We start from the raw sequence: 18,752 nt of genomic DNA, 5'->3' as shown, positions 1-18,752 counted from the left end.
TCTGTCCCTATAGAGGAACTCTGCAAAGTCATTTTTCTGCAGTTTGCAGTCCATAATATGCAGTGATACAAAATATAATGGGGAAGAGTTTCTTCATCCAATCTAGAGACAGAGATCCTACTATGCACAGCTGACTATTATTCCACTTCTTAATTCCAGGTCAGGCTGCAATAACAACTGCGAAAAAGACAAATTAAGAATCTGTAGATCTCCCTGATACACAATATTAAATGTTCAAGATAATAGAAAGAATAGTGGGACTGAAAACCTAAATGCTTTATCGAGTAAATTCTGTTTCTGATTCAACCACAGTGCGGCTACAGTAAGCATTTCTGTTTTTCCATTAGTAAAAGATGTTGCTAAGGGGTACCCGGACAAATGAACTGGCAAGAGAAGAGGAAGAAAAAAACAAGCAAGGATGGCTGGAAATAAAAAAATTCACAAGGTGTATAGAGAGTGCTTTCATCTGAGGAGCAGTTTGATACTGTTCTGTTTGGAAAACAGAAGCTGTTTTCCAAAAAATTAGAAATCTTTTAAAAACTACACCGCCTTTTAGAGATTAAAATAAACTGAAGACATAATGATAAAACATTCAAGGATGTGTCTGTGAATAGAACAGCTGTGCCCAGTAATACACGGACGACAAGATTTCACATTACTATAGCATTACCAGCATGAAGATTTCAAGAAATCTGTTGATATTCATTAATTAAAGGCATACCACAGCCATCTAGTGCTACCCCTGCCTAAGTAGGAAATGGCAATGGGGAAGGTTCACAGGAGTCACACAAGAAATTATCAGCAGAGCCAGAATTAGAGTGAGGGAGCAAGGAGTCAGTAGTAAAGAACAAGACCTAGGGACAATCTCTGTGCGTGAAATGGACCCAGGAAAATTCACTTCCAAGTCCCATACTGCAGTCATACAATTGATCTTCCCATGCACTGCTCACTTTCCTAAATTATAGTCTAATACAATGACTTGTGTATCTGAATGACTTTTCTAAATTATAATCTCTGCCTTGAAAACAACTTAAAAACCACATCTTTTCCAACGGCTGATTATCCTCTTCTTAAATATTTGCACCTTTTTTCCAAGATTTTGACCTTAATATATTTTCACCAGCTATCTCAAGGAGATTTCTACTATAAAACTATTATTCATGTACAGAAATTAATAAACCACCACCATTTATAAGGCTGATCACCTTTGGTTAAAACTAAGCCAGATATTCTCCCAGAGCGCTCCTACAGTTTAAGGGTTGGTTTAGTTCACCGCACCAGATTACAGCTTTTCCAAAGCAAAATCCCATGAAGCACACATAGTGTGGAGGTGAGGTTCCTCAGCACCCGCTCTCTTGCTTTCTGGGCCTGTTGCTATCCTGCTGCACTACTTGCTAAAGTGGGCATGTCCACACTATGTCAGGACAAGCGCGGTGTGCAGTCTTTATTTCCAGACCAATCATCCCATATGTGGCCAAAACAAAACATGAATTGTTTGTTTGAACTACACTAATCAAACTGTCCATATCACCCTGGACCAAGGTTCTCTTTTTTACTGCTACTTTGTCCCCTGTAAACTTTCAGCAATGCTTTGGTATTCCTTCCCAAATACAATTTTGATTTCATTCCCTTGTTAAAATACTTCCCCTACTCTCCATAGTGTAGAGGTGTTGCTTCCATTTCTTCAATTTTGTATCCTCATTGTTTCCAATTCTGCAGCTGTTGCAGGCTCACTTAGAAGTAAGAAATATATAAAGACCGCCTGTGTCTCTTTTGCTAGATTTTGTAAATACTTCAGCTCTTTATACCCAACAACATTCAGCCTCCACTTACCTTTACAGGAAACAAGCTATCATGGAATTTTAAACAGTCCTTCAGGTAAAATATAAAACTCTCTTCTTGGCCCATAGGAATGCATAATCTGAGAAAGCTCACATGAGCACGAATCCAACTATCTTTACTGTGCCTAAGTCATGTGGCTTTACAGGACAAGTTATACTGAAAGGTGCCAGGGCAACCCTTTAATAACTTAAGTAAAACTCACAGAAATCTACACTGAATGCTTATTAGAGAAACATGATAATGTGAGTATAGCAATACTTTTCAGACTAAAACCAAAATGTACTTACAGGTCTGAAAGGAAAGATGCTGGGGCACAGCAGAGGAGGAAAAGCCAAGCAGTATCTCTCCAAAATTAACTTCTTGATTTATGACATTAACTCTGTGCTAATGGCATATTCATTATAGAGAGGAATATTTAAATATATCTGTCTGTGTGTATGTATACACACACACATATATATACATGTGTGTATATATATGAATATATTCATTATAGAATGAAGCCCAAGTCTTTCACAATACTTGTTCAGACTTGGAGACGGAAGCAGCTGTTCTCCAAAGAAAAGAAAAAAAGGTTGCTTCGAAGGTAATTACAAAAATTACAGCTTTGTGATTCACTTCTTTCACACAGATTTTGTGGCAGTTTGAAGTGAGAATAAGCTGCAGAAATTGAAGGCTGTTAAATTTAGCTGAATTTTCCTTTCAACTTCTTTGTACTATCTGAAAACACTTTTGCAACAAAACCCATCTTTGAACCATGAAATTAATCAAAGTTTCCCAATCCGTTCAAGACTGAGAAGAAAGTCAGAAACTTCTGCAACATTTGAGCCACTTGACCATTTCACTGCTCTGGCTGTGCTTCTCCTCCCTGCTCAAGACAACAAGTGCCAACCTTCCTGCCACGCACACAAGTTGCGGAGCTGATGGAGCTGCAGGCTCTAGGGAGACCACTACACAGCCTCTGTCTTCAGCAGACCCTGCCATCAAGCGGAGCGAGGGCCATCCATGAAGAAATCAGGGAGCAGCATGTGTGCAGGGAGCTACCATGCAGGGCAGACACCAGAGTCTTGGTCAGCTGTGTCACCAGCTGAGAAGGTGCAGGGAGAATGGAGGGACAGTGCAGAGGCTAAAGCCTGGAGGAAAAAAGAAATGGAGCACAAAATAAAACAGACAGTGACAATGAGAAGGAAATATGCAAGAGGGAAAAAGTGGTGACTGTCAGCCAGTAGGAAGTACATCAGCAGAGGGATTAAAGAGTTTTGTCCTGAAGCAGCCATCGGGTGGTAACTGCAACATATGTCGAAGAGAAATAGTATGGAAACACACAATTAAAAATGCTTCAGCCTGTGCATTACAGCTTGCAACAGCAAAGCTGAACACACCTTCCAGCCTACGCCAAGCCAGAGTGCAGATCACCCAGGGCTCTTCACAGCAGCTCTGGGAGCAGTTCAGCTGAGCCAACGGTGAATTCTTCCTTCACTTCCCCCTGCATTCAGGACAAAGAAGGCTACAAAAACAGACAGCATTACTTCAAATTTTCTTTACAAGCATTTTGTATGTTACGTGCTGCAGAAAGGGTGGGATTGCCAACAGACTGCAAGAAATCCTTCACCGGGATGGAAGAGGACCTTGTGTCTTGTTTAGGCTATGCATCACATTGCCTTATAAACTAATCCACAGGTCAAAACCAAAACAAAACATAACACAGACAGTGGAGGTTTCTTTACCTCACAGGCTGAAACATCTGGATCAACTAAGAGAAAGAAGTTGTTGGTTCAAATACATACCATCGACAGAAGAGAAAATCAACTTTCCTGTTCTGGTTGCCAAGAAAAAGCGAAGAAAATTGCTGAAACCAAACCACCGTGTTCTTTTATAACTATTTCATTTTGATTAAGGACTCCCAGAACAGGCTAACATCCTCCAAAGTCAGCAGGCAACTTAGATAGGTGACTTATTTTGCTATTTCAATTTAACAGCCATTCTAGTATGAACAGAACAGCTGTTACAAGGAAGAGAGGAAAGAAGGGACAGAGGAGTAAGAGGGAAGGGAGGAAGAAGAGAAGGAGAAATGGAAGGAAAAGAAGCTGTCATCAAGTAGGAAATAATGTCAATGTTCTCATTTACCAAGCAGGGCTACAGTTCATGTCTTAAAGTTCTTGAGTCTCAGTGATTTTGCAAGAATCTATGAACTCTGACAATGCAGAACAGTGAACGCATTTTTATTAGCTCTTCATTTCACCTGCAGTATTTTTGTATTTCCCCACTGCCTGACTTTTTTAGGACAGAAGTATCAACAGTTCCATGAAGGGAAAGCGAACAGGTCATGAATACATTATCAATCACTGTATCCACAGAGTGTTCGTAATTCCAATATTATAACCAGAAGTTATGCTAAAAATAAGAACAAGAAAGAAAAAAAATTGGGTGTTAATGATTGCATTCCTAGCATTTCTAGATGTACATATGATTTCAAAAGTGCAGTACCTCATGGTAGGCTGATTTAATACTAATATAACACTCTAAATTAATACAGAGCAAAGAATAGTAATTTTGATAATGTAAGTAATTCTTCAGAGCCATAAACCATGGGGACAGATGGAAAAAAATGAAAAAGAAGGGCTGGGGAGAAGAGAAGCCAAGAAAGGAAATTGCACGAGAGATGTGGGACATGTAGACAAGGTAAGGAAATAATATAAAAAGAATGAGTGATAAGAAAGGGAAAGGCAAGATAAAAGTGGTCATAAAAAAGAAAGCAACAGAGACTAAGGCCAAGATCCAGAAAAGCTCTTATGTTCTTAACTTTAAGGGTGTTATTAAATATACGAAGTACACTACAAATAAAGTGAATGATACATTTTTGCAAGACAGAGGAATTAACAATCAAGGAAAGAAAAGTAACAAACCAAAGAGCAATAATATCTAAAGAAAGAAGAAAAAAGGTCAGCAGAAGACTGGAGTAAGACTAAACACGGAATATGAGCCATCCTTGTCATAGGGGACTTTCTTGTAAGTTTTCAGTGTTAAAGAATCTTTGGATAGCCTAAAAATAATACACAGTAATTTCCCAAATCAAGAACTGCTGGACCCAACATGGGGAAATTGCGTATCATTTGACAAAAGAAGAAAAGATAATCATTTAACAAAAAAGTTTACAATCACATAGATGCAGCTGATAGCAATTTGACTGCAACAATGCATAAATAGCATCAAGTCCAAATCACTCATAGATATACACACAAAGCCTTTCTAATTTTAAAGGGACAGTTTCACAGATATGAAAGCAATGAGGATTAAAAACAGTTGAGAGCAAAAGTTTGCCTGGAAAATATGAATGGTATTTGAAAACTTTTTAAGCATACTTTACTGCCTGTTGGGAAAAGCTATAATTCATCAAAATACCATGGTTCCAAAAATAAAAAGGAAAATAAAATTTGGTTCAACTTTGGTTTATAAGATGAACAACAGGTGAAAAATTATAAATTTAGTAATACTCTGGGACAATAAAACATTAGATTCTCAAATCATAATTGCATGCTTCAATATGTGCAGAGAATATATTCTTAAAGTGAAAACAGATATAAGACAGCATTTCAGGAATTCTAGAAAATTAATAATTGAAACAAAGGGACAGAAAATTGAGGCAGCAGTTCAGGCAAGGAAGGCAGTTTTCTAAAATATTTAGGGAACAAAAACAAATCCTAATATTGGCATCACACAGTTCTTAAAATGAAACATTGGTATTCTCTATAACCATTTTTTTTTCCTCTGTAACTATTTTTTGCATTATATTCTCTCTAATGCAAAAAATCCACAGCAGCATTCAGAAAGGTCATTCTGTTCTGGAAAATTAAGGTTTTAATTAAGAATTAGAGGCTAACATAATAACAACAACAAATATGGTTACGTAACTATATCATAAGTATACAGTGATTCCTCTCCAACTAACTGAATAACTATTAACTCAAGATATTTGGCCAGTGAGAGCAATAGCATTGTGTAATGTAATTTGCCTACTGTAAGGCATTTGATACAGTAGTCTGACAATTTGACTAAGGTAGAGGTGTGAAACCAAACAAATTGTCATATATTAAAGTGAAAGAAAACTGTTAATTAGACTTCTAAAAAATGCAGTGGAGAATGAAGAAACATCAACAAACAAGCATGTCCCACTGCAATATGCAGGTTGTGTTTGGCAGCTGTACTATTTTGTATTTTTCCTGAGTGTCACGAACGCAAGAATAGTAGCCTTAGTAACCTGGTCTGCAGAAAACTAAAATATCTGGAAGAGTAAAATATTTAAAAAGTACTACTTTTAGTGAAGAGAAAAAAATGGATTGATTTATAACCTTCCCTAAGGGAAACAAGGTAATTTCCGTCATAGCTAAATACAAAAGGATGTATATGGAGGGGCGAGGGGGATAGCGGGCAGCAAACCATTTGCTGGACATAGCACTGTCCTGAGGAGGAGCGACTGACAAAGATTTGGAGTACTAGCAGACAGCTGAACAGGAGCTGCCAATATTACCCTGTGCCCGCAGGGTTACAGCAATTCTCGTGTAATATAGCTCAGGAGGGAAAAACGGAATAGCAAGAAGAGTCCCATTTGCCTCTATTTGTCACTGATACTGCACCTAGTGAGACAGCATGTACAAAGGCCCAAAATAAACACAAGTTTTTAACAGTACAGATAATTTCCCTTTGGATAACTACTCTGTGCTTGTCCAGACTGATTTAAAGTAGCCTTACAATGAAGAAATCTACAGCTTATCTACAATAGCCTAGCAATCTAAGCTATCTACAATTTCAAAAAGAAAATATTTGGAGAGCTCCTTTAGGTTGTGCCACACAGCAAACCAGCCAGGACGGTGAGATCAGATCTTTTAAGCCACACAAGCTCTGAAAGCAGGACTGTAAAGCCCTGTGTTCACACTGTGGGAACTGTCCATAAGGCAAATGCTACAGCAGAGAGAAATGTTCCCCAAGGTCCCCCTCACAAATCCTCGCAGCATCCAGATGCCAAGAGCACAGAGTCACAGAATGGTAGGGGTTGGAAAGGACGTCCGTCTGTGGGTCATCTGGTCCAACCCCCCTGCCCTGAGCAATCAGAGCCAAGAGGAGAACAACATGATGGACTGCAAGACTGATGGGAAAAGGCTAAACAGCACTGCCACTCAGAGCTGCCTACCTCTGCTGAGGTCTTTCCAGCTCCTTCAGATGGCCGCGAGTGCAAGAAGACGGTGACTTTATTTTGACTACACTTTCTTCAAACATGCAGAACTCACATCCCAGCATATCAAATTCAATAACTTTGTCACCACACAAATCAGAAAGTTTTCATAAAAGAAGACACCTGAACTAGTAACCTATCAGCAATTAATAAAATCATTAGGACATATTTAGCTGGTATATTTTAGGACATAACATATTAGAAAGATAGAACAGGAGATGCATGATACAGCATAACTTGTGAAGACAAATTTAGAGGGAATAGCAAGAAACAAAATGTAGCTGTCAAAAAAACATCCTTAGTAGTGGAAGGTGTTCAGCTGCATGACACCATTGTGGGCAGGGAGGAGGCGAGGAGGTGAAACAAACCTGCCCTGAGAGTAAAGTGAAAAGGATTACCCAGTATGCTTTTGTTGTTCCTGGTTTCTCCAACTACGCTGTAGCTGATGACTGGCTACATATTCTAAAAACTTCAGAGGTGAGACAGGCTATCTTACCTCAGAGATGATACAGAAAATGATCCCATACAATAAAGTAACTATCAAGGTTGTGCATGACTGCAAAACAAAACCTTTAGACACTATTAATGAATGTTTCAGGGAGCAGCTAAACGCAAGATAAGGAAATATTAATTTGACAGGGCCCCATATGTAGGAATTTTGTTATCAAAGAGCCAAATTCTAGCAGTCATAAAGCCCTTAAAATAAGCATCTATGTAGGAGCAAGCAAAGCCAAGAAATCCCCTAAAATACTGCTTGATTTGAAAAATAGGAATTGCATAGAAATAAAGAAGCTGTTATAAAGGAACTAGCAAGTGGACAAATAGATGAATAAAGTGTTTGCAAGTAGTACACAGAATATGTGTGAGTGATACAGAGCAAACATATGGAAAACCAACATAGGTAACTACCAATGTAAGAAGTTATTGGAAGCAGCTCTTCAAAAAAGCTTAATGAAGCTAATGAAAAAAAAAAAGAAAACTCTCACAGACCTAATGTAAAAATGCAAGCAGGCAAACCAAAATGCTTTAAGGAATAACTTGCAAGGGGTTTTTTTTGTGGGGTTGTTTGGGTTTTGGGGTATGTTTTTCTTAAGTACATCGAGATCAGGAAGCTTGCCAGAGTGTCCAGAGGTCTGAAACACAGAGATGTAAAAGGAGCACCGAGAGAAAATAAGGCTATAACAGAAAAACTAAATGAAGTTTTTGCATCCATGCTTATAGGAAGGACCTTAAGAGAAATTCAGATAACAGAAACTTTCTTAAAGGAGGTCATTGAAGGATCTGTCTGGAAGTTGGTGTCAGTAAAAGAGGCTATAGAAAAATCCACAAAGAGAACAATAAGAAGTCACCAGGACCAGCTGGTGGGTTTTAAAGGAGATCAAGTCTAAAGTTCTTGGTATCAAGGGGTAGAAAAAAGACAAAATGGGATGTCAAGCCTTAAAAGCATTTGGGAAAGGAGGAAGAAAGAGGTAAATTTAAGGTAGATGAGAACAAGACAGACACCTCTACTGGGTAAATTAACAGAAACTGCTACAAGGAAAACATTTAGAGAATCCATAAATACAATATTTGGAGAAGTGTCATCATGGGACCTTCCCTAACAGGATTTTTATTTTGGAGTCAATGCAAACGTGAAAAGAATTTGAATTAAGTAATTCAACAAGCTCCAAGAGCTCTCAGAGAAACTGAAATGCAACAGACAGGTCCCATGGGGCTAAAAAACTGGATGAAAGGTAAGACACAAAAACAAATACTAACAGTTAGGGTTTTTTCAGTGGAGGGGGTCACAGGGGAAGTCTTTCTATTAGTGCCTCTATAACTTAATGTTTTAAGAAGAGACCTAGAGAACAGGGTGAATAGTGATACAACTAAGTTTGCTGATGGTGCTATGTTAGGGTAGTAAGGGTGAGGTCCAACTGGGATGAGTCGGAAAAGGATCTCGCAACATGAAGTGATGAAATGGCAGCTGGGATTCAATAAAGATTTGAAGGCTGAAGAGTATATTGAACAAATGATGGCTAAAAATTTGTCTTATTTAGACTAAAAAAAAAGATCAGACAAAATCTGACTACTCTCTGTAAATACAACATTCGGCATAAACATCAAGACCCAAAAGGTGTTTAAGCCAAAGCAAGCAAGCTGTCACTGCAAACAAATTTAGTATGGAAATTACAAGCTTCTCAGCTGCCAAAGGGGTGAAGCTTTAGATCAGCCTGTCTGTGAGAGGAAAAACAGCCTAACTGGGCTTTAAGATAAACGTGGATAAGCATTGTGAACAAATTACACAATCTGGTTGCTATGACAGCTCAGTACTGGGTTAGCCATCCAACTTAGGCTGAATTCAATAAATAAAACTAAAGCAAAAACTTACCAGCACATAGCAGATGCACTGTGACTTCTGTCTATGCAGAAGCAAGTCCTAGTGCATTACCAATGTGGAAATAAGTTTCTGCCTAATGCCATTGCAAGTTTCTGCTTCTCTCTAGAACAAGAGAGGTGAGTTGCCTTGCATGCAAGAATCCTTGGAGGTACTTACAGTAACTCTGTCACATGCACAAGACTTCTATCACTAAAGACATAATTAGACTTAAAGTGTTTTTGAGAGAGAAAGAATGTTCCCTTTTACCCAAAATGTCTGCTTTTCCCTTTGATTATGTTTCTATGACAGCAGAGGTAGCTTTCAGTGTAAAGGTCCAGTCTTTTGCAAGCAGTTATCCGACTTGCTGGAGCAGATCTAGCGCTGAGACAAATCAGCAACAGGTCAGTTAGCTAGCACAGGAAAGGTAATTAGTTAATAAAAATAAGTTGTGCTTATGTTATCAATTTTTTTGCACGGCAGAAGCAAGATTTTGAAGTGATCTCCCCAAACCTTGCGTTGGTTTAGTTTGCAGAGCAGCTGGAGTGCATAGAACAGATTCTTTTTGGGGTAAAATAAACTGATATCTCTGCTCCAAAACTGTGCCAGATGCACCCCAGGCCCTCATGGGGACGTTAGCGTCTGAACACAAGACTGGTTCTTTGGGCAGTCCCAAGCCATGTGTCTGGCTGGGATATCAGGCCCTTGCTGTTCCACCACAGCACTGCCAGACATTCACAGGAATGGACACCAATGTCTGGAAACCCACCGGGAAGGCTGTGTCAGGAGAGCAGGGCACAACGGGCATGGTCCTACCCCGACCCTGACACCCAAGTCAGGGAGGATCTAAACCAGCCCAGCATTTACTAGAACTAGAAGACCCTGGTTGTATTACAATGGCAACAGATTGGGTTGAAGGGTTGTGTAACACCAGGCAGCTGATATGGGCTCACTTCATAATGTATACATTTCCCAAGCACAAAAATTTTACCTTGAACATAATGAGTTATCCAATGTTTTGTCTAGTTTTCAATCATTTAAGTTACCAAAGATCAAATTTGCTGAATGGTTTGTCTTACTTGGCTCAGTTTAATCCCTGAAGGAAGAAAGGTTAGTTGCTTGTGCCTATTCCTCCTTCCAAAAAAAAAAAAAATCATAACTGACTCACCATCTAATTCAAAAAGTTTCTTGAGTCTCTCTTGACTCAGCTTTCTCTAGCTTGTTCTGTACAAGTACATCCTTCATGTTGCTAGGTTTCAAGAGAAAAGAAATAAAGGAGGAAAACAAATCAATATTTTTTTTTTAAAAGACAGCTCTTTGTCAAAAGTCCAGAAGGAAGTATGAAAGTAATCTCCTTCTGCTATATATGTGTGCCAGCCTTCCTTTTTCCCTAAGTTTACTTTGTCATTGTGACAGACACTTCGCATACAAAACTGTGCCAGTAAGCAACAGCAAATACTAAGTTAAGAGGAAGACTACCCAGAAAAACAAGGTGTTAAGGAACTCACACATTCATACATTGTAAAATTCCAAAATTTCATATAAGCGGTGCCTTTGATGTCCTCCTGCTTCAAAGTGTGTTCATGTGTATGCATTTGCAAGCTCCTATGTGTCTAGTACATCAACACATACAGAGGCATCGCTGAAATGCAGCCACGTTTGGCGCAAAGCAGCTGCTCAACAGGATAGAGCAACATATACAACAGATTAGGACAAAAAGCAAAGCCATGAGAAACGTGCCTAGTTTAAACTACAGGGAGAGTTTAAGCTGACAATACAGAACAATCAGATTGGCTGGGACAGAAATATCATCACTCTTCACTCTTGTGAAATGTGCCATCAGCTCTCTAATGACCACATGAAATCAAGACTTCAGGGTTGATTTCACATCCACAAGTGTCCAGGCAAGCTATCAATGCCTGTACAGAAAGTGCCCTTCAGACAGAGCCGGAGGAAGTCAGTACAAGCAGAAACTGAATGATTTCTCGGGATGGTGGGGACATTGCTTGGCACCAGTCATGGATATATTTGCATACTGGGCAGCAGCACAGTCTGAGATTAATGGTATTTTGGAATGAATAAACAGATTGTTGATTTGTAACACTATAGGAAGATGAGCCCACAAGTATCATTCAAGACCATTACCTCAAAATTGGTGATGCCAGTATAATGACACCTGGCTATGAAATGCTTCCTACTGTATCACTGCAAAACAATACCTCAATGATCTTATTTGTAAAGGCACAACCAGTTTATCTCCTCTTGAAGAAGTCACAAGCTAGAACTATAAGCAGTTACACTAAAGTCACCCACAAGCTTTCAGAGAACAAAAAAAATCCAAAGATTTTAGTTCTCTGTTGGTTTGGATTTCAAACCAAGTGCTTTGAAAAAATTGCCAAAATGCAAATCTGACCAATTTTGGCTTCACAGTGTTTATGTTTAGCTGCCATAGATTATACAAAGACTGAATAGACAGCTATAACAGTCCACAAGCTATGCTGGCAGATCTGATCTGCAACTGCTGTGCTATTGAAAGCCATAAAAATTGTGAATGAAATCAGGTTAGAACTGAATAGAAACAAAGTTAGTAGCTCTATATAGAAATGTAATTGGACTCTTACAAAATAAAATATTTGAAACATATCTGTTTCAGACTTATTTCTTTGTAGCTCATACTCCTTTAACTCTTCCATATTTTAAAATAATCTAACACAAGACAAACTGTATTTTTACCTGTAGAATTTTGCACTAAAACAATTATATTTGCACATTAATAAAAATATAGAAAAATCCTGAAAAAATATATTTTCAAAACCTTATTATTTTCGCTTTAAAAAAATAACCAGGTTTTATCATTTAGATTCTAGAACATACTTAAATGGTGTACTGACAAAATTTTGTCCTTTTGTCTGTTAATCTACCTTTTGCAGTAAGTAACGGTAACAAAAGAAATGATTAAAAAAGAAAAAACAAATAGCAGAGACAACCCAAATTATAGGTCTGGGAAATTATAAAAGAAATTACCTTTAGCCTCCAATATGAAAAAAGGCTTTTTTCAGATCAGAGAGATCTGCAGATTCCAAAAGCTATAATAAATAAATGCTAGCCACTGAAAAAGCAAGAGAAACAAACATATCTTGTAGAGCTAGCAAATCATTTTATATTAGGTAATTATTTAGAAATCTTTTCCTCCGGTTTTATCTTCTTTCTCAGACTAGTTACCAAGCATCAGCTGAATGCTGCCAGACTGAGTTGCTACAGATACTGGCTTCTTGGAATGTGAGGGATTTTCCTAAAGTTAACAAACAGGATTATTTTACTCTTGCAAAGTCAAATGCTCATATCCATCTACAAGAAAGCATTGCACAAATTTCTTCCACGTTCATCTGCAGTATTGCCCTCCAGAAAGGAAAAAAAAAAAAAGCAAACATGGTGAGAAAAGATATGGCCATACTTTTAAACTGTGTCTTCTGCAGGAAAAAATCCTGTGTTTGAATTCCAATTACACTATTTTGCCAGAAATGGAAATGGCCTTCTGAGTCACAGAGTGTAACCCTTCCTACCAAGCCTTCACCTCATGTAGCCAACTCACTGTGCCTCTTACAAACAGGGGCACATCCTTGCCTACCTCTCGCTGGGAAGGCTGAACCTGCCTACACTTCCAGCTCCAGTCTGGATTTACTCACATTCTTACCTGTTTGGTACTGTTCTTCCTCCCTTCCTTCCACACACCCCGGCATGGCCTTTGCAAGCCCCTGTACCCTTTCGTCAGCTTCTGGAGACTCCACAGTGAGATCCGAGCAGAATAGCCAGACACGTGTAGGAACTCAGTCCACATTGGCTCTGTCCCTTAACTTTCTACTTACACTTTCCCACAGTACTCCCATTAATTTTACTCTTATTTTTCTCATTCTCTTTCTACCAGTGTCTCCCCCCACCACTGTGCTACACTGAGGAGGTCGCGTGAAAAAGACATGGGATTAGAAACCGCTGCCAGAAGCAACTTCGGGTAGCTGTGAGGAAGAGGTGAGAGGGAAACCCTCCTCACCGTCCGCAGCCCCTCGCTCACCAGCAATGTTTCAGGTGACGAGCGTTAAGCACCGCCAGCAAGACATGCACGGCCGTCACTCCAAACGAATGATTAATGGCTGAGCCGAGGCAGCGAAATGACAAGGTCTAAAATACGAGACACAGTCTAAGATTAAAATCCACACATGACTTCTGATATCTGCCCAAAGTAACAGTGCTGTGTACCTCTCCAAATTGCAGGCGGGAATTCTCAGAGACTCACCAGGTCGCTGGGGCTGGGAAGCACCCCAGAGTCCCCAGCGCAATCCCCGTGCTCAAGCTGAGTCCCCCACAGCAGGTCGCTCAGGGCTGTGTCCGGTTGGGTTCTGAATATCTCCACAGACAGAGACTCCACAGCCTCTCTGGGCAACCTGTGCCACTCTTTGACTGCCCTCACAGTAAAAAAAAAATCTTTTTTTTTGTTTTTTTCCACCTCTTCTTTTTTTTTTTAATGTTTCCTTGTGTTCCTTTTCAGAAACAAAGATGACAGAAGCAGGAATGAAATCAAGCAAATAAACCACTAGGCAAAAAAAAATCTGAGAATAAGCTATAAGACAGATCCTCTAATTTAACTTCTTGTATTTTACCAATTGCAATTTCTCTGGTTACCACAGAGATTGACACATGTCTTAAACTGGGGACTCATGTTCACAAGCCTTAGCATGAAGTTCTGGGAAGTGTCAGGGATTCCAGCTCTGAGACAAGGTCTCAAAATTCCCTTTATGTGTATGTCAGTACTGTGCAAACTCATGCAGCAAAGGCAAATATGCAACACTGGATTAGAACTTTCTTTCTCCCCTAATGAACACACAAATCTTTTTTTAAAGCAGTGTAAGCACTCTCCTCTCCTGCAGATGCAAAGCTTTGTCACCAACCCAACATTGCAAACTTCTAAACAAAAATGTCTGTAAGAGTGGCTCCTAAGTTTCATCCAGTTTGCATAATAAAGATGGCTTTTTCTAATTGCTTTCTGTTTCCTAGTCAGGTATTTACACATAGATGCTGTTGTGCTTCTGACACTGCAGCAATTCAAGCAACACAGGCTTTGGGACATAATTTTCTTTCAGCACCTATGATGAGGGGTGAAACGGCATTGGAAAACTAACATCCCTCACCACTGCTCTTTGTACTTCAGTGGAATCATTAAGTCAAATTTCTCGGTTCACAATGGATCTTTAGAAAAAAAAAAAAAAGCTAATAAAAGTTTCAAATGGTTCTTTCATCTAATGCCTGGTCATCAGGGTATAGATCACCAACACAGAAAATAAAAAAAAATGTGCAGCAACAGTGTCTGCATCCCCAAGTGATGCAATATGGGGTCTAGACTGCAGGCCATGAAGGGAAATCAGAAGATGCCAGCTTATTTCGGTACGTCTTTTTCACAAACATTTGTTCTCAAAATTTTACATGATATCAAGGCATATCTCTTAGGATCCAAACTTAAAATAAGCCTTTGAAACTAAAAAGTTAACTCCAAAGAAGGCACATGCAATCTGGGAGAAAGAAAAAGAAAATATAAGAAAACCAAAACAAATAAAAACAAAAAAATGAAAGAAAACAATTAAATAGAAAAGAAGTAAAATATACGTATATCCTACTGTGGGGGCAAAGGATTTTTGGAAAATCATATTTATCTAAGAAAAAAAATGTATAGTTAAATTAGACAAAACCACTACTCAGTAGTAATTCCAGGTAAATTTTACCTACTGAGTTTAGAGCCTGTCTTAAAAAAAAGGAAGACAAGACTCTCACTTTGTACCAGGAAGAGCCTCTACAATAAAATGACAAATCTCACCAAATGCACAATGTCAATATATTGTAGTATAAATATTGCCTAGCATCATCTGAGATCAAAATACAGTATTTCACTTCATTCATACCAGAAAAATTCTACATTGCCTTGCGTACGCAACTGCCCTTTAATTGAATTAAGTCCTTTCACCATGATGTCTCTGCCAATTGGCCAAGGCACCAGCACGTGATTTCAGATCATGTTTACTATTGTCCTACCTTCACAACCGATTTTGGCTAAAGGGTGGGGGGGGCACATCATTCTTTCTCAACTGCAGCGTAGGAGTTTTGACACCGTCTATAGCACACATTAAGCAAAGTACTACTACACCTGAAATATTCCTTCTTAAACTTAAAACATACTTTAGGCAACACTTGGAATGCATTTGGCTTGTTTTCTGTTGCTTTTTAAGGCTTCTCAACTACAATGCAGGGCACAGGAAAAAAGCAACATAGTAAGAAAAGTAACGTTAGAAAGAGTAAAAAAATAAATCAAAATAAAAAAAAACCCTAACTTTTAAGCATTTCCACAGGTATTACTAGGTGTGCCCAGCAAAGGTTTGGGATAAAAGCAGCATTTAGAATGGAGTGTGAGGGACAGAAACTGCAAAAAACCAAGAATTTTTTCTGACTTACATTGATCCCAGCAGGCTGTTGCCATTCCCTCTGCGGGGCTCTCACTGGCCAGGGGGATCACGTGACGCAGGGAACCAAAATAGAAAAGTCTCGGGAGCAAGGAAGCTGAACCAGAAGCACGTTTGCAAGAAAAGACGTATTGCAGGCGCAATTACACGCCCTTAGCAGAGAAAAGGTGATAAATTTAGATGGGAAGCAAGGCCGTACTGAAAAATGAGCAATGCCTTAGACCTTGCAGCCCGGCACTGGCCACCTTTTCTACACATGGGAAATGTTCTTTGCTATAAATCTCAGTCTGTGTCTGCACGTAAATAAACCTGGTAACTGCTCCAATATATCTCAACAAATTACCTCAAAAGAAATTAGGATCTATTAAATTTTAAAATAAATCTATTACAGTTTAAAATTAAACTTCCACAGCTGGAACCTTTTTCATCTCTAGGCTAAGGTTATTAGTAGTTTGTATCTAAAGAGGAGGCAATTTTTTTAAAAGCATAAGCTCTTAAGATAATTGGGAGAGCTGTAAACACATTTGGAAGATTCCTTTCAATTCTTTTACAAGTGAAAAATATGGTTGCAGGTCTATACACTAATAAAACACGCACCATAAATCTGCAATTATAAATAAAGAGAAGGTTCAAAGAACCCGAGGCAAAAGCTGAACAGATGAGTTAGTGATCAAATGCAAGTTCTATACAATGATAAAATACAGTCAGATTTCGAGGTTGCTGTTTAAATTATACCTGTCAGAGAGCAGCTCTTCCAGTTTTGTAAAGCTTGTAGAAAATAAGTTCCAGCAAAATATGTTGTTTGGAATACAGGACATACACATTACCTTTTGTAACGGTTAACTTTTTCACCATTTACTAGTATATATGAAATTAGATAATTACAGATTTATGTTCTATAAAATGTCATCCAATTCCTTGTTTCTAGTGTGTGTCAGGACAGTTATTGTAGCAGAAGGCTTTACTGGAAGATGCAAACAGCAGTATGAAGGAGGCCGTGATCAAGGAAAAGAAAAATATGCTGCATATGTTAAGAGGACAAGGGCAGGAAAAAATTTCTTGTTCTAATCTTTAAATGCAATTACCCTCAGCTTGCAGTTATAAGGCAAAACATAGAAATGCCAAACCTTTCAATGCCAATGGCTCACAAGAGCTTTTGGATAAACACAGGAGTAGAGAATGCAATGCAAAATCCTGCATAGCAGACTGCCACTGTGCAAGAAACATGGAAATAATATGAATAGGAGTCAAGAAAGCAAATTATTCTCCTTTCATTAAAAAAACCACAAAGGTAATTTTTTTGTAAAAGTAAAATCTCAGATTAAATTTCCCCAAAAAAATTGTACTTATGTATCAAAAAAAAAAACATAATTAGATAATATCTTCAATCAAGACAGATATTTGATATTACAAAACCAAGATCTATTTTATTCTGTGGGATACCCAATATTTACACTGAATTTTTCACAAAGTGAGATACTAGCCCAAATAAATGTGGTACTATAAAAAAGTTTTTCATAACTTCCTTGTTCTTATTAGCAGTTCTGAAAGGAAACATGAACTACTCAAAGCAGTAGAATAGAAGAATACACCATTGTTGCCATTAATTATTTAAATATAAAGGAAAACTTTCCAAAACTATGAAATCTGAAATATTTGGAGCTTTTTTTTTGTGGAAAACAAATAAATTTTGAGATTTGTAGTGCATATTATTTTGCACATACTTCCAATTATTCTACCATGTATGCAGTTTTTGTCACTGTGTTCTTCAGAAAAGCCTTTCATCACTTAAATTGTACCATTTAGCAGATAATCGGGCAGAACTGAAGCCAATGGAAGCTTCCCATTGATCAGAATGAGAGACATATTTGGGCACTGAAATAAGTACACAAAACAGTGGATTCTGTCATTGCTCTTAAAGTGACTAAAGAAAACAGGCTTCAGCTACATACTATTCATCGATTTAAGAGACCTGGATGAAAAGTCATCTCTTGGATCAATTTCAAATGTAACAATGGCATGCTTAACCATATTTCAGAGAAGGCCTAGATAAGTGCTAATACCTTTCTCAAGAGTATTCTCACTGTGCATGCCAAAAATATCGCAAATCATCTCAGCAATCCTCTGTGGTGAAGCACACAGCTTATTTTGTATGTTCAGTGTTGTATTTTTGCACATTTCATTTTTAAGTTTGAAATTATGAAAGCTGCAAAACACACGAGGTGGGGGCAATGTTACAATATTCCACAGTAGATAGCTCAACAGGATGGAAACGTAATTATTTGGAAAACAAAGCTTCAGGTAGACCGTGATTCAAATGGCTAGACGGATGCCAAAGTAGGGAAAGAAATTCACTCTTGCAGGGAAAAAGCACTGCAAGGAAGAAGTACACCACCGACCAGAAAGAGCACAGAGCCTCAGGTAAAAAGAGAAAGAGTGTCAATAAATCCTGGAGCTTAATACAGAGTGAGCAATACTTGGAACAGAGTAGAAGATCTGTTTACACAGCTGGAATCAGGGCTTCAGGTCTCCATTCTTCTGCATGCCTGTTTCCCCCATTTTTCTCAACACTGGTGTATATACAGAGTAATGTGTTGCTTAAATAGGCATTCATCAAACAAGAGATTTCACAAATACTGCGTTTCAATACTCAACTTCTTTACTCAAATACTGCCCAATATATATCTATTATTTACAAAATCTCTAATGAATGTATAATAGGGACAAACATTAATATGTTGAGCTGCACTGACTGTACATTATGACTTTCAGAAAAAATCACTTCATAGGTAGTTAAAGAATACTATTAGAAGTAGTGTAC

At 38.3% G+C, this 18,752-nt stretch overlaps 1 protein-coding gene across 1 annotated transcript in view; it reads right to left on the bottom strand.

Moving 5' to 3' along the window:
• Window positions 1-15,962, bottom strand: part of ESR1 (estrogen receptor 1) — a 166,603-nt gene extending 150,641 nt beyond the window's left edge. The window contains 1 exon segment of the mRNA XM_009933718.2: window positions 15,924-15,962. Coding sequence (XP_009932020.2) covers window positions 15,924-15,948 — 25 coding nt within the window. The 5' untranslated portion in view covers window positions 15,949-15,962.
• Between the last annotated feature and the right edge of the window lie 2,790 nt (window positions 15,963-18,752).

The sequence above is a fragment of the Opisthocomus hoazin genome, chromosome 2 (assembly GCF_030867145.1).
Source record: "Opisthocomus hoazin isolate bOpiHoa1 chromosome 2, bOpiHoa1.hap1, whole genome shotgun sequence".
NCBI lineage: Eukaryota > Metazoa > Chordata > Aves > Opisthocomiformes > Opisthocomidae > Opisthocomus > Opisthocomus hoazin.
This window is presented reverse-complemented; position numbering and strand designations above follow the sequence as displayed.